This window comes from Opisthorchis viverrini, assembly GCF_000715545.1.
Source record: "Opisthorchis viverrini unplaced genomic scaffold opera_v5_67, whole genome shotgun sequence".
In the NCBI taxonomy this organism is placed as follows: Eukaryota; Metazoa; Platyhelminthes; class Trematoda; order Opisthorchiida; family Opisthorchiidae; genus Opisthorchis; species Opisthorchis viverrini.
The window spans coordinates 1663591-1675270 of record NW_008751722.1 but is presented as its reverse complement, the minus strand read 5'-3'; the positions used below and the strand labels follow the sequence as shown (position 1 = coordinate 1675270).

Here is an 11680-nt window from a genome sequence, read left to right as displayed (position 1 = left end):
AAGTTTGGTCCTAGGAGTATCACTTCCCTGAATATTTGGATTCCTGCAATTCATTCACTCTGACTCAATGGAAAATGTGTGTAGTGTGGTTCTCGAAGCAGTTCTTGACCGTTGGTCACCAGTTCCAAACGGTAGACTAGCATCTGTTAGTCAGTTTTGCCCGTTTTTCATGCATGTCTGAAACTCTACACAAAGCTGAGGCTGTTAGGATTGTTGTAGATAGAAGAGACCACAATTTGGTTCACTTGTCAGATTTTAAGGGAAACATTCGTCCAAGCTACTGCCATCGTTACGCGTTTAACGACCTGACGCTGATTGTAGCCAAGTTATCTGCGTGCATCAACTCTCTTACTACTCCGATCAACAGAATTGGTGGCTGGACCTCGGCTAATCTAATAGTGCGCATTGCTTATATGAAGAAGTGCAACGACATTCCAGCCAGAGACGCGTTGATCGATCTACACAAACGTCTGATTGGTTCAGACAGCCTTTGACAAGCGAATCGGTTGATCCACATAAACTTGTTTGCTCATACATTTGGGAGAAAGTGGCTTGATCCGGATTCAATTCAAAGTGGCCGATAGAGGCATAGGTGGGTGGTGAGAGTTTTCGTGGCTCTCGTCTTACTGCACTTATTCTTGGTCACTGTCACTGTTACATTATTAATGTTGCAACAAGGGTCGTAGCTTAACGAAGGGTTATCTGCTTTCACAAATGAAGGAGAAATATAAAATTCCTCGGAAGTAGCTGATTCCTGACGAAAATGTCCTCGTGATGTATCTTTCTACGATGCCGTTCTTCCAAGCTTTTTCTCAGAGTGTTGGCACCCTGGTCAATCAGACTGAATAGTTATTACGTTTGCGTCGTACATCAGAAACCATTAATCTGGAGACCACTATTGCCACAGGGACCATTGAATCAACCTTAGAACGTATCTTACGGTTCCCTCACCAGCAATTTTCCGGTACAGATATCTTAGTTTACATGGGCCAACTTATCACACTGCAGTCCATCAAAATATGACCAATTAAAATATGAGGTTGATCATAAATCGGAGACTACTGTTTCCTGATGAACCGCGAAAACGGTGGAACCGGTAGTGCTGTGAAAGTGCTTTTCAGCAACCTTACAAGCGGTGTGTTCAACCAAGAATTTGATCAAGATTATTTCACTTGATGAGGCAATGCACTCCGAATACAGGTCTCATTGCCAACTGAGACATGCCCCATCTCAAAGCAGCGTTGGTACGCATTCAGTTTGCATGGCAAGCACAATCCTATCCGAAGAAGGTCTAGCTGAGAAACATGTGAGTAATGATAGATGGCTGGAGTGTCATTACTTTACAACACCTTTTGATGCGTCTCTGTGCCGCGTTTACCAGATGGTAAATGGAAAGGTGAGAAGAACACTTATAGACGTAAAACACCGGTCATAAGGTTGTTAAAAACTCTTTGATAGCTCACGACCGGTTTCGCCCTTTTTGGGGATCATCAGGTAGGCGCGGTTCGGGTTTCTGTCAGCCCAAATTAGACAGATTTCAAAAAACACATTCTTTTGCATTTTTTTTGACGGGGACTCACCTGGAACCCAGCTGAAACTCTCCCTTTTATGATGTGGACTGCCAAAGAGTTTTGAGCAACCTTATGAGTAGTGCGTTTCATCTATACGTGTATTGTGATACCTCGAATATCGTACTCACTGAAACACCAGGCGGCCTGATGTAGCACATTCAGTTGCTTGAAAACATCACAAACGAGATATTTAGTTGGGATCCGGGTGATTCTTACCAAGTTGATATGTAAATGAGTGTATTTATTGAAGAACACCTTATCCTAGAAATCCTAGTCAACCAAGCAACACTGTTCAGTAAAAGCATTTGTAGTTTTCATTTTCTTTGTTTGCTGGATCTCAGTCTCGTTTACAACGATCAAGTATATGCATCGTAGAATTCACGAACAGATCACTTATTCACAGACGCACTTGCTTTTTCTGCTATCATTCGTTCCCGAAGTAACAACATCCGGTATGGTAAGTGAGTAACTCATCATTGCGTTTTTCCGCATAGCTGTTGACTTTCTCCTCGGGTGAACAGAAAATCCTGTGAAAGTGTGACTGCAAAAGTCTGCCCCCCAGAACATTACTGCTGAGAAGCGCACGAGAAGTGCACGCTTTTCAGTGTTTTGCACTATGTTATATATATATTAGACTGGACCGGTTCGACCAAGTTACGGGAACAAACTGATTTTAAGAAGCTTGTGATTTATGTGGTGATCGCACGCTCTCTGCAGCCAGGGAAAATCATATCTCTCGTAAAGTGGGAGAGTTTAGGACATTCCCCCATATCCCTCAACATGAATTTGAGCATAACCTATGTGCGTCAGAACGTGTGCGCAACTCAATAAAGGGGGATTGAACGTTGGTCGTCAAAATTAACGATTTTATCCCTTCGGGTCAGCGAGTAATTTCATGAGAGGGAAACAAAACATAGGGTGGTTAGTTTGCGAGTGGGGCGAATGGATCTGAAATTCACGTGGTTTGAATCTTCCATTGACCACCGGGAGACGAGGAAACAGATAGACTGGAAATGTTCATTTATTTGGATTTGTGTCTTCTCATTGTACGTTTCTTGATAAGATAAGAAAGGCAAAAGAATGAACACCAAATTACGCAAGAGAAAGATAAGCAGTCCTTGGTGAACAGTACCATGAAGTTAGTTCTTTGAAAAATCAGGGGTCAGTCTTCCTCTTCGCAAGTATTTTTAAACACTGTTGAGTTGGCCAGTTTAAGTAGATTGGTTTCCGCTTTGATGTAATGCTGAACTCACACCCAGACAGTCGCTGTCATTGGAGTCGATAGCGTTATCTGAGTCGATGTGCTTGAATAGTGTACAGTGCGATCTGTAGCGTCTATCATGAGATCCATTTCTCCAAGAAAGTGTGTGGATCTGCGTTTTCGACACAACCAAACGGGGACATTTACTTTTTCGTACATTCACATCCATGTATTCTCACCATTGCTTCTTTTTGTATATGAATATAACCGTAATAAAGGGTCGAATGATAGGGTTCTACACTTACAGTGGACATCTAAAATATTTTTCTGTCTTTTAAATTTGGCTGATTGGAGAAACTAGCTGAGGTGAACGTGGACAGATTGGAGCTTACCATTGTGTGACTGCTGGTGATTTTCTGTGAACCATGGAGCTATGGTAGGGGATGATGGATCTTTTCCAGCTAAGCCCCGCCACCAATGCAAAAAGTGCATGTGCGAAGAGTTAAGCCCCACCACATTTTGCCAGCTCCAATTTAGTGTACGCAAACAACGTTGACCTATTTTTGATGAAAGCGATTCCTTATCCGCATCTAGGCTCATTCTGTGCAAACATTTTCTCCGTTCGGACGTAAAACCTTAAGTGAACTTTCTGACGCTTTCAACTCTCGTTCATGACAAGCAGACGGTAATAGGTTTTTTGCAAAGCCACGGAATGATCCACCAGCAACGTTTATGCAACAATGGCCACCAAATTTTAGTTTCAACTGTTTCTGACGGGTGGAGTTGTAATGCCCGACAGTATTGGCAAGAAATCGGTCACTGAAAGGGGACTTGGCTGGAGCGGTCTAGAATGGAGTTTAGGACAGTAATTCTATTCATTTATTGCTGGTCCAGAAATTTGGCAAAAATCAAATTCTACTCCGACGAATTATCTATTAGCCACACGAACACTGTTGACTGGAAGAACTTTCTTCGCGAAGTTTGCGTCTGGCGGCTTTTGCAGACTCCAACGGATCCAATGACTGGAGCTCACACAAAGACCATCGAATCTCTTTGGCACGTCTACAAGATGCAGGTCGGCACACACCGATCTTTACTGGACAGCTACTTGTGTGAGTTCGTTTGGAGGCAAAGGTACCGGAAAACGGACCTTTTCACACAAATTATTATTGACATCCCAATTTCATCCTCTTCAATAAGAAACCAAAAGCACGAATTGCAAATCCTCTTTTCTCTAGTATTTCTTGTGTGGCAGGGGTTAATTTCCTGGTGGGGTTTATCTGGAAAAGATCCGGGGATGATATCCCCCATAATTCTCACACCGGGTTGGCCAGTCAGTATTTTAGCCCAGGTTAGGGATGGGAGCATATACAGTAGCTTGTTTTTCAAAATTTGGACAACCGAAAAAGTCTTACACCACCTTTCATTGACTCGCAGTCAGGCATTTTAAATAAAAGCTTTATCTAAGGGTCCCCCTGGTGCTACTTTCGGCTCCCATACAATCAGGATCTTGAAAAATCCAGGTATTTCATGCTACATCGGTCGCCGCACGGTGCCACTAGCTGGGTATCATTGCTTGCCACATACGGCAGGACGGGCAAGTGAAGGTAGGCTGATACCGATGCCGTTTATTTTTTTCACTGTTAAATCCGAGTCATAAACACGCCACCTTTGCGCACAAATAAGTGACTACTGGCATGTTACTATACACATTCGCTGATATCCATTCCCTACTCAAAGCTGGTCCCTCTGTTGTTATTTCGGCTCCAAATGAACGAAGTTGGTCCATGAAGAAGACTCACATTTGAGACTTTAAAAACAAACATTTGCTGCGTTTAGACGACCCGAATAAAAGATCTGAATAAGGTAACCGAGAACACAGCACCCCAGTTATCTAGACGCCAGTACCTAAGAACCACAGGCAATTTTGCAGCTGATGCAGTGGTTTGCGCCGCCGGTAGTTTGGATCTCAAATCCAAAGCGTATATCTCCAAACTTGGCTGGATCCCAGCAAAAACAGCTTCGTGCGGTTGTTTCGAGCTTTCAGCGAACCTATGAAGACCGTCCACTTTCTGCATTTCCCACATACACGTTAATCAAGTGAAGCTTCGATTCGGCGTTTATCAGGGAGAGTTCAGGGCTTACCCTATTTACTGCGAGTGAAGTACCCCAGGCCATCTTGGTATCGGTAATTTTGCAGTGATGCAGTCGTTTGCACCGCCGGTAGTTTGGATCTCAAATCCGAAGCGTATATCTCCAAACTTGGCTGGATCCCAGCAAAAACAGCTTCGTGCGGTTGTTTCGAGCTTTCAGCGAACCTATGAAGACCGTCCACTTTCTGCATTTCCCACATACACGTTAATCAAGTGAAGCTTCGATTCGGCGTTTATCAGGGAGAGTTCAGGGCTTACCCTATTTACTGCGAGTGAAGTACCCCAGGCCATCTTGGTATCGGTGCATCTTTGTACAACGGACAAACGAAGAATGTCCCTAAAGTTCGTGGAAACTCCTCGTTTCCTTTACTTAGGGCGCACACAGAAGTATCCAGAGCTCTCCCAAATCTAATGGGGGTTCCCAACGCTGTCCCTAATTATTTTCAAATGCACCATTGCAGCACCACAGAACGCAATCACCAGCTGAATCTGGGTGCCGAAAGCACATCTGGAAGAAAACTATGGGACATGGATTTCACAGACGACATTGTCATATTTGACGATAATGCGTTCAAAGAACTATCAAAAACGGTTTCGGCGTGTGTTGTGCACTGTCAATTACAGCTTTATCTCCAGTGATAAAAGCCTATTGTGTTAATCAAATTGCTTATCTTGGTAGCAGTGACTGTACCATGCTACAGAAAGAGGTGAAAATTCAGATGGGTTCATCGTGCACTGGTGGAGTGATGGTAACATGCTCGCCCCGCATGCCAGATATCTAGAGATCAAACCCATCCACGGCCAAGGATATGCATTGCTGATGAACTTTAATGACAACGAAGCTCGATTTAAGTGCTTACTCTCTCTAGTATGAACAAGGATAATTAAATCAAAACAGGAGCATGGCTATTCAAACAAGAGCGATGTGAGCCCGAACCCTACAAGTCACGAAAACACCCACAACTAACGCATACACCATCAAGACACGAGCACTATCCGTTAGCTCGTACCATCTTTGGCGTCAGAAACGAATTTGTGGGATTGTCGGGTTGTGTCTACAAAAAGGACACGGACCGGGTTAGCAAGCAACAGTTTAGGCGCGGTCAATAGTGCAGCGATCTTTGTCAGGCACAAAGGAAATAAACGGGAAACGGATACGCGATAGCAATTGCATAACCGTCAATTTAATCGCCTAACCGAAAAATGGCCACATTTCTCACTACTTAGCTATACAAGGTAGTTCGAAACTTCAACAAAAACATCAACCGGCAGGATTCCGTGGAGAAGATAGGCATTTCGCTTTTATTCCTCCCCTAATTTTTGCCTTGAGTCACATAACTTGCGCTTATAGCTATTGTTGGCGTGTGCAAAATTCACGCGAAGTCTGATGATGCACCACACAATGAACGTCGGGTCTTCCCATAGTCCTCCCTCCAGACTTACCGTGACACTTAACCGTTCGATTCCATGCGCAAGCCTGTGACAGAAGGGAGCACATCATGAATCGGAAGCTTGGTGGGAGACGGATATACATTCTGTATTAAACCCTTTGAACCACTGATTCACGGGCTTCGGAGGAATAACGGTTCCTTAGGGTTAATTCGGATGTCCGTTGATACGCCACTATACTGTACGTCCGGTCTGTTCAATAGTGTTGGTGCTTCTCAGAACGATGTATCATGCTGTACTGTCAGAGCCGGCCATCAGCTTCAGCGCCGCAGATATCTAATGTCATCATTCGTTTGATTTACGCACAATGAAGTACGTCATGTCGCCCTCAATCGACTTATGGAAGTGCTGCAGCCGAAAAGTTCTGTTATGCTGCAAACACATCGGGGACCAAATGAATGTTTGCAGACGCTCCACGATTGGAAAGACCGTATCGCACAGCCACAATTTACGAATACTCTCAATTGTTTGGTGGGAATCTAAGATGGCGCGAGTTTATAAATACTTCATGTACTTTGATGATGCTTCAAGGTGAGACATCCAAATATATAGGCCTAGGAGAAACTCATGATTCCCGCTCTGGAGACCTTAAGAGAAAAAAGGATGTGAAACCATGACGCAATGTTTTGTCGAGACCATGAACCACTCTCTAAATTCTATTTGTTTAAATTATCTAATCAGGTTGTTCAGACGCACAGTCACTAGACAAAAAAAGCTTTAACGTCCGAACTATCCACTTCATTACCTTTTCACAGCTTCTTGAGTTGTGTACATCATGATGACGTAAATGATAAAATTAGATGAAATTTTGCATGATACATTGCAAACCTTAACTCGGTAGGCCATGCGGGACGAAGGAGCATGAGAAATTTTGAATGCTCCAAGGGCATTCACCATGTTGAAGATCTAACGTATCCACGGAGTCGATGGTGTCTTTGAAATAAGGGAAAATCGCAACTGTCGGTGGTAGGCATGACGCTGCTGAAACATTTTAAATAATTTGAAGATGAGGTCAACACCTCCCCTTACCAGGTCGAAATCCTGCCTTTCGGGTCTGCGTCTCATATGCTGAAACCGTGCTTGGTTTGTTTTGAATTCAGTAGCCCGGTTATGGCTAGGGTAAGGCCTATAGCTTATAGGTTGGAGCAATCGCTTCGAGTGCCACTTTAGAGTGGAGTAATAATAATTGACTGACCCCATATTTCTGGGACTTGTTTTCGATTCCGAAATGGTTCAAAACCCAGTAAAGGCATAACACAAAGATTCACCACCATTTCGGCGTAACACCGCTGAAGCTCATCTGGAGCACATACTGGAGGGTGTTTCAGGACACAAAAACGGAGAGGTCTAAACTAATGTACAACGGTTCACACTGAGTAGGGTGAGGAGAGGCCGTAAACACAGAAGATTCCCAACTGTGTCCTTTATTATTTCGTCACCCCATTGATGATCACTATCCGTCCCCTAAAGTGTGTGTTCACGTCACACAAACCAGGAGGCTTAGTGCATTATATGACGAACATAGCAGTGCCATGGCCCTAATAATTGCGTTAATGATCTGCCTTTCTGTAGAACGATTGTCTTACAGAAGAGGGCGAGATGGCCCAAGTGGTTAGAGCGCGGATTTACTGGCCGGAAGATCCGTAGTTCAAACTCAACCTGTGCATCTCGACTTCCCCTATCTAGGCTCGGGCGACCAGACAGTATCCCCTACCCTTGGGTGGCATGGCAGTTAGGCGCCGAAAGGGTGTCACAGCCGAAAGAAGAACGATTGTTATTTTTGGCAACCAGTATGACCGAATCCAAATTTACTCTATGAGCCCACAAGCATAAGAAGAAAGGATAATCATCTTGGGTCCATTCAACTGATAGAGCGAAGGAACAGTACGCCAGTAAGATCCTTTCGTACAGTTCGCGAGCCACCTCAAGGGACGTTGATTTGCCTACTATCCTTGAGTCACATCCGTGGGTAGATTTCACTTACCATTGACATCACGCCCCCAGGCAAACATGACTGCCAGATTTAAACCGATTGGCAGTAGTGCCAGAAGGAATTAGAAAATTTGGTCGCCAAGGCGGCAAAAGACTACTTCGATTCAAATTGCAGCTCCTTTGCGTCTCACATGATGGACAGCTTGAAAACAGGTCTTGAACATAAAGAGGAACGTCAAACCGAATGCGGAAATTGAGTCTACCTTGCACGCGAGGCCAGCCAATCATGCAAAGCTGGGCCGCACTGTGCAACTGCCCGACAACCTGTTGGACCTCATAGATAGTGGGTACCTCATGAACCTCGAAGAACAGAACCTGCGATCATTCGATTGGTAGTTGCGCCTTATGCCACTGGTTAGTGGCAGACGGTAGGCCATGGTAAGCCAAGCCAACTTGTACTTAGTGCTCAACAAACTCCCGGAACGTCGCGGGTTCGACTGTCTCCATACATTTGAGAAATGCACATTACGAAGATTCTCAGTAGGGGTGAGACATTGTTTCTTGGCTTTCTAACAACGATTCTAAAATTTTTCATTTTTATTTTACTTGCAAGGTAAATCACGATAGAAACCCCACAATCTTCCCACTACCTATGGATCGGTCGTTTGTAGTAACAGATAATCTATCTAGGTGAATGGCAATGGGTGAGACCGTTACAGCACATCCTCTGCATGTAAGCGGGTAGCTCGGCAGCAGAATGTCCTTATGTTTCCTGCCGATTCCCCCACCCCCGGATGGCATCGAAATGTAAAAATTACATTAAACCCGAAAAAACGGCTCCACATAAGAGTCTTGCACTAGGGTGTTTTCAAATTGTAAGGACGAGTTTGGTGTCACGGAATGTTCCTCGTTGCGTTAAGACACTCTGCCCCCCAGTGCGATCCAAAAAATCGTCTAGCTGTAACATCCTTTCGGTGCCTAGCTGCCACGCCACCCGAGGGAAGTATGAGGACTGGGATACTACCAAGTTGCCCAAGCCTAGACAGGGGAAGTGGAAAGGCAGAAGTCGGGTCCGAAACACGGACCTTCCGGTCAGTAAATTCGCGCTCTAACCAATTGAGAGATCTCGTTCCCAAGTGCGATCCAACCGCCACAAATTACCGTATTAACAAAAGTCGGCAGCGTAGCTAAATAAATATGTCTTGTCGAGACTATACAAATGATGCCGAAAAGCTCAGGTGCAAAATGGTCCGCGTGAATGATGAAGACAATGAGGTACCTGAAAAATAAACAGTCAAATAGCGTATCAAAATGGAGAAAAATCCAAATGTCTATAGTTCGATCAGATAACTTCAACTTGGTGTTAGGCGGGGGTGTCACCACCTGAACACGGATCAGCAGCGACAGACTGGGATGCGTATAATTTCCGTAGAACTCGCAAGGCACGTTTGGCAGCGAGACTCTTGGCCAATCGATAGTTTCGACCGATTCCGTAGAAGCGTCCCTTCCCTAGGACGTGAGCACAAACAGATATTCTTCCATCCGCAGTTCTTCGGGGACGTCTATCAAAAGCCAGATAAAATTAATGAGAGCAGTTCAGTCATATAGGGAAGCCGTAGACTGTAGCAATAGTCCAGTGTTCTGTACCGAACACACATACCTCTATCTACCGTCATAGCGCGAACCAGTATGCAATAAAGTACAAAGGGATCAGCGTAACAGATCTACTGGTGTAATCACAGATCTCAATCAATGGAAAGAACGACAATGGGTGAATTCCTCTCGAATTATCTAAAAGTGAACCACACGGTCTACCACCTGGATGGCACGATAAGGATATGACGTGAGGCGAAAATCGCGGAAGTCTGCCTGTTTTTGCCAACGGATACGGGGCCTTAGTGAATTTAGCTTCATACGGTTGAATCGAGGTGGACCACCCCAAGGGACAGAGCGTGTGGCTTAAAATCCAAACAAATTTAATAAGGACACAAGAGAGTCGATTAGACACTATGATATAAACTCTGTCATTTTTTCCGGGAACTGGCATTGGTTACGGGCGTCATGCTGTGTGACTCAGTTCTTCCAGCCTTGTCATAGAAAGTGAAAGGGTTTGGCTTTCTAATGACAGGAATGTTCGAACTCTGGCGAACACTTTAATGAGAATGAGTAGAGACGAATTCGTGGAGAGAGGAATAAGTCCGGGGCATGCACAGATCACTTCAGGAGATTCGTGGCAAACGGAAAGTGCATAACAACCGACGCTGGTAGGTTTAAATTGCGCACACGATTGCCAAGGTTTTGAAACAGGAAGATGGTTCCTACCCTGAGCGTATGGCGGGTATAAGGGTCGAAATATGCCAGATCCCACCGGGAGTGGTTTTTTTATTTCGTAACACAGGGCACGCCATGCTACACCCCCAAAGCTGATGAACTGCAAGTCAATGGAAGATAGATGCTAACGAACAAGCTTGAAATGAAACATAGACTCACTCAAACTTTGTGCCTTCTGGTTCCAATTCTAGTAACTGACGTACAGGAGATTTGGGAATACATGCAGTATAACGCTCTGAAAGCAGATATGCAAGTGACAAACTAAAAACTTGGAGTCATTTAGTGAGATTTTGTGCAATATGAAGCTATATTTATGCAGAATTGAAGGAAACTTCAGTCAATTAATAGTGGAGAGGGGATTGCTTTTGCCTGTCAACTTAAGCGAGAAATGTCACAATTTTTCAGACATATCACCTGGTGGAACACTCATCAAACCGTGTGTTCGACTTCCGAACAATTTTTCCACCGCTTTTGTCTGTTTACTTGAGCTTCTCAGTTGAGATTGCCAAAACAACATGAAGTGTTTGACGCTAACAATATCCATATTCTTCTACTGTCATTCGCACCCAGAGAACTGCCTTCTGTTTCCCCATAGTTTTTAGCTAGTCTGTCGGGTGTTTGCATGATTTCAGCGCACATCCATTCAGAAATCACGGAGAAGACTCAGTATTATCAGCGATGGTCTCGGTTGACTGATCTACTGGTTATATGCGAGGTAAATGACATTTGAAGTTAAAATTCATACGTGTGGCAGCCTTCGCGATAGTCAAGCACCTCCTCCACTAGACAGAAAGCTGTAGATTCATTCCGAAACCTCGAAATTTCTCTTTGAACTGGGTTCACCTAGGTTTTTTTATACAAGATATGAACGTACTCATACATTCTAAGTATTCCATCTCTAAAAGAGAGATATACTACCAATAAAACCGGCAGACCGTATCAAGACGGCCCCAAGCTAAGTTGCTTACTTACGTACTTCCTACACCGGAACAGGCTGCAACGCAGAGTACGTTTGTCTCAGTTGCGTTCGGGATGGAGGAGAT

General features: G+C 44.3%; 1 protein-coding gene across 1 annotated transcript in view; it reads right to left on the bottom strand.

Annotated features, from left to right (window-relative positions):
* Nucleotides 1-3708: 3708 nt before the first annotated feature.
* Nucleotides 3709-11680, bottom strand: part of T265_13440 (hypothetical protein) — a gene marked incomplete at both ends in the record, with an annotated part of 70260 nt that continues 62288 nt past the window's right edge. The window contains 3 exons of the mRNA XM_009168857.1: nt 3709-3834; nt 4681-4824; nt 10797-10872. Coding sequence (XP_009167121.1) covers nt 3711-3834; nt 4681-4824; nt 10797-10872 — 344 coding nt within the window. The remainder of the gene's footprint in view (nt 3835-4680; nt 4825-10796; nt 10873-11680) is intronic.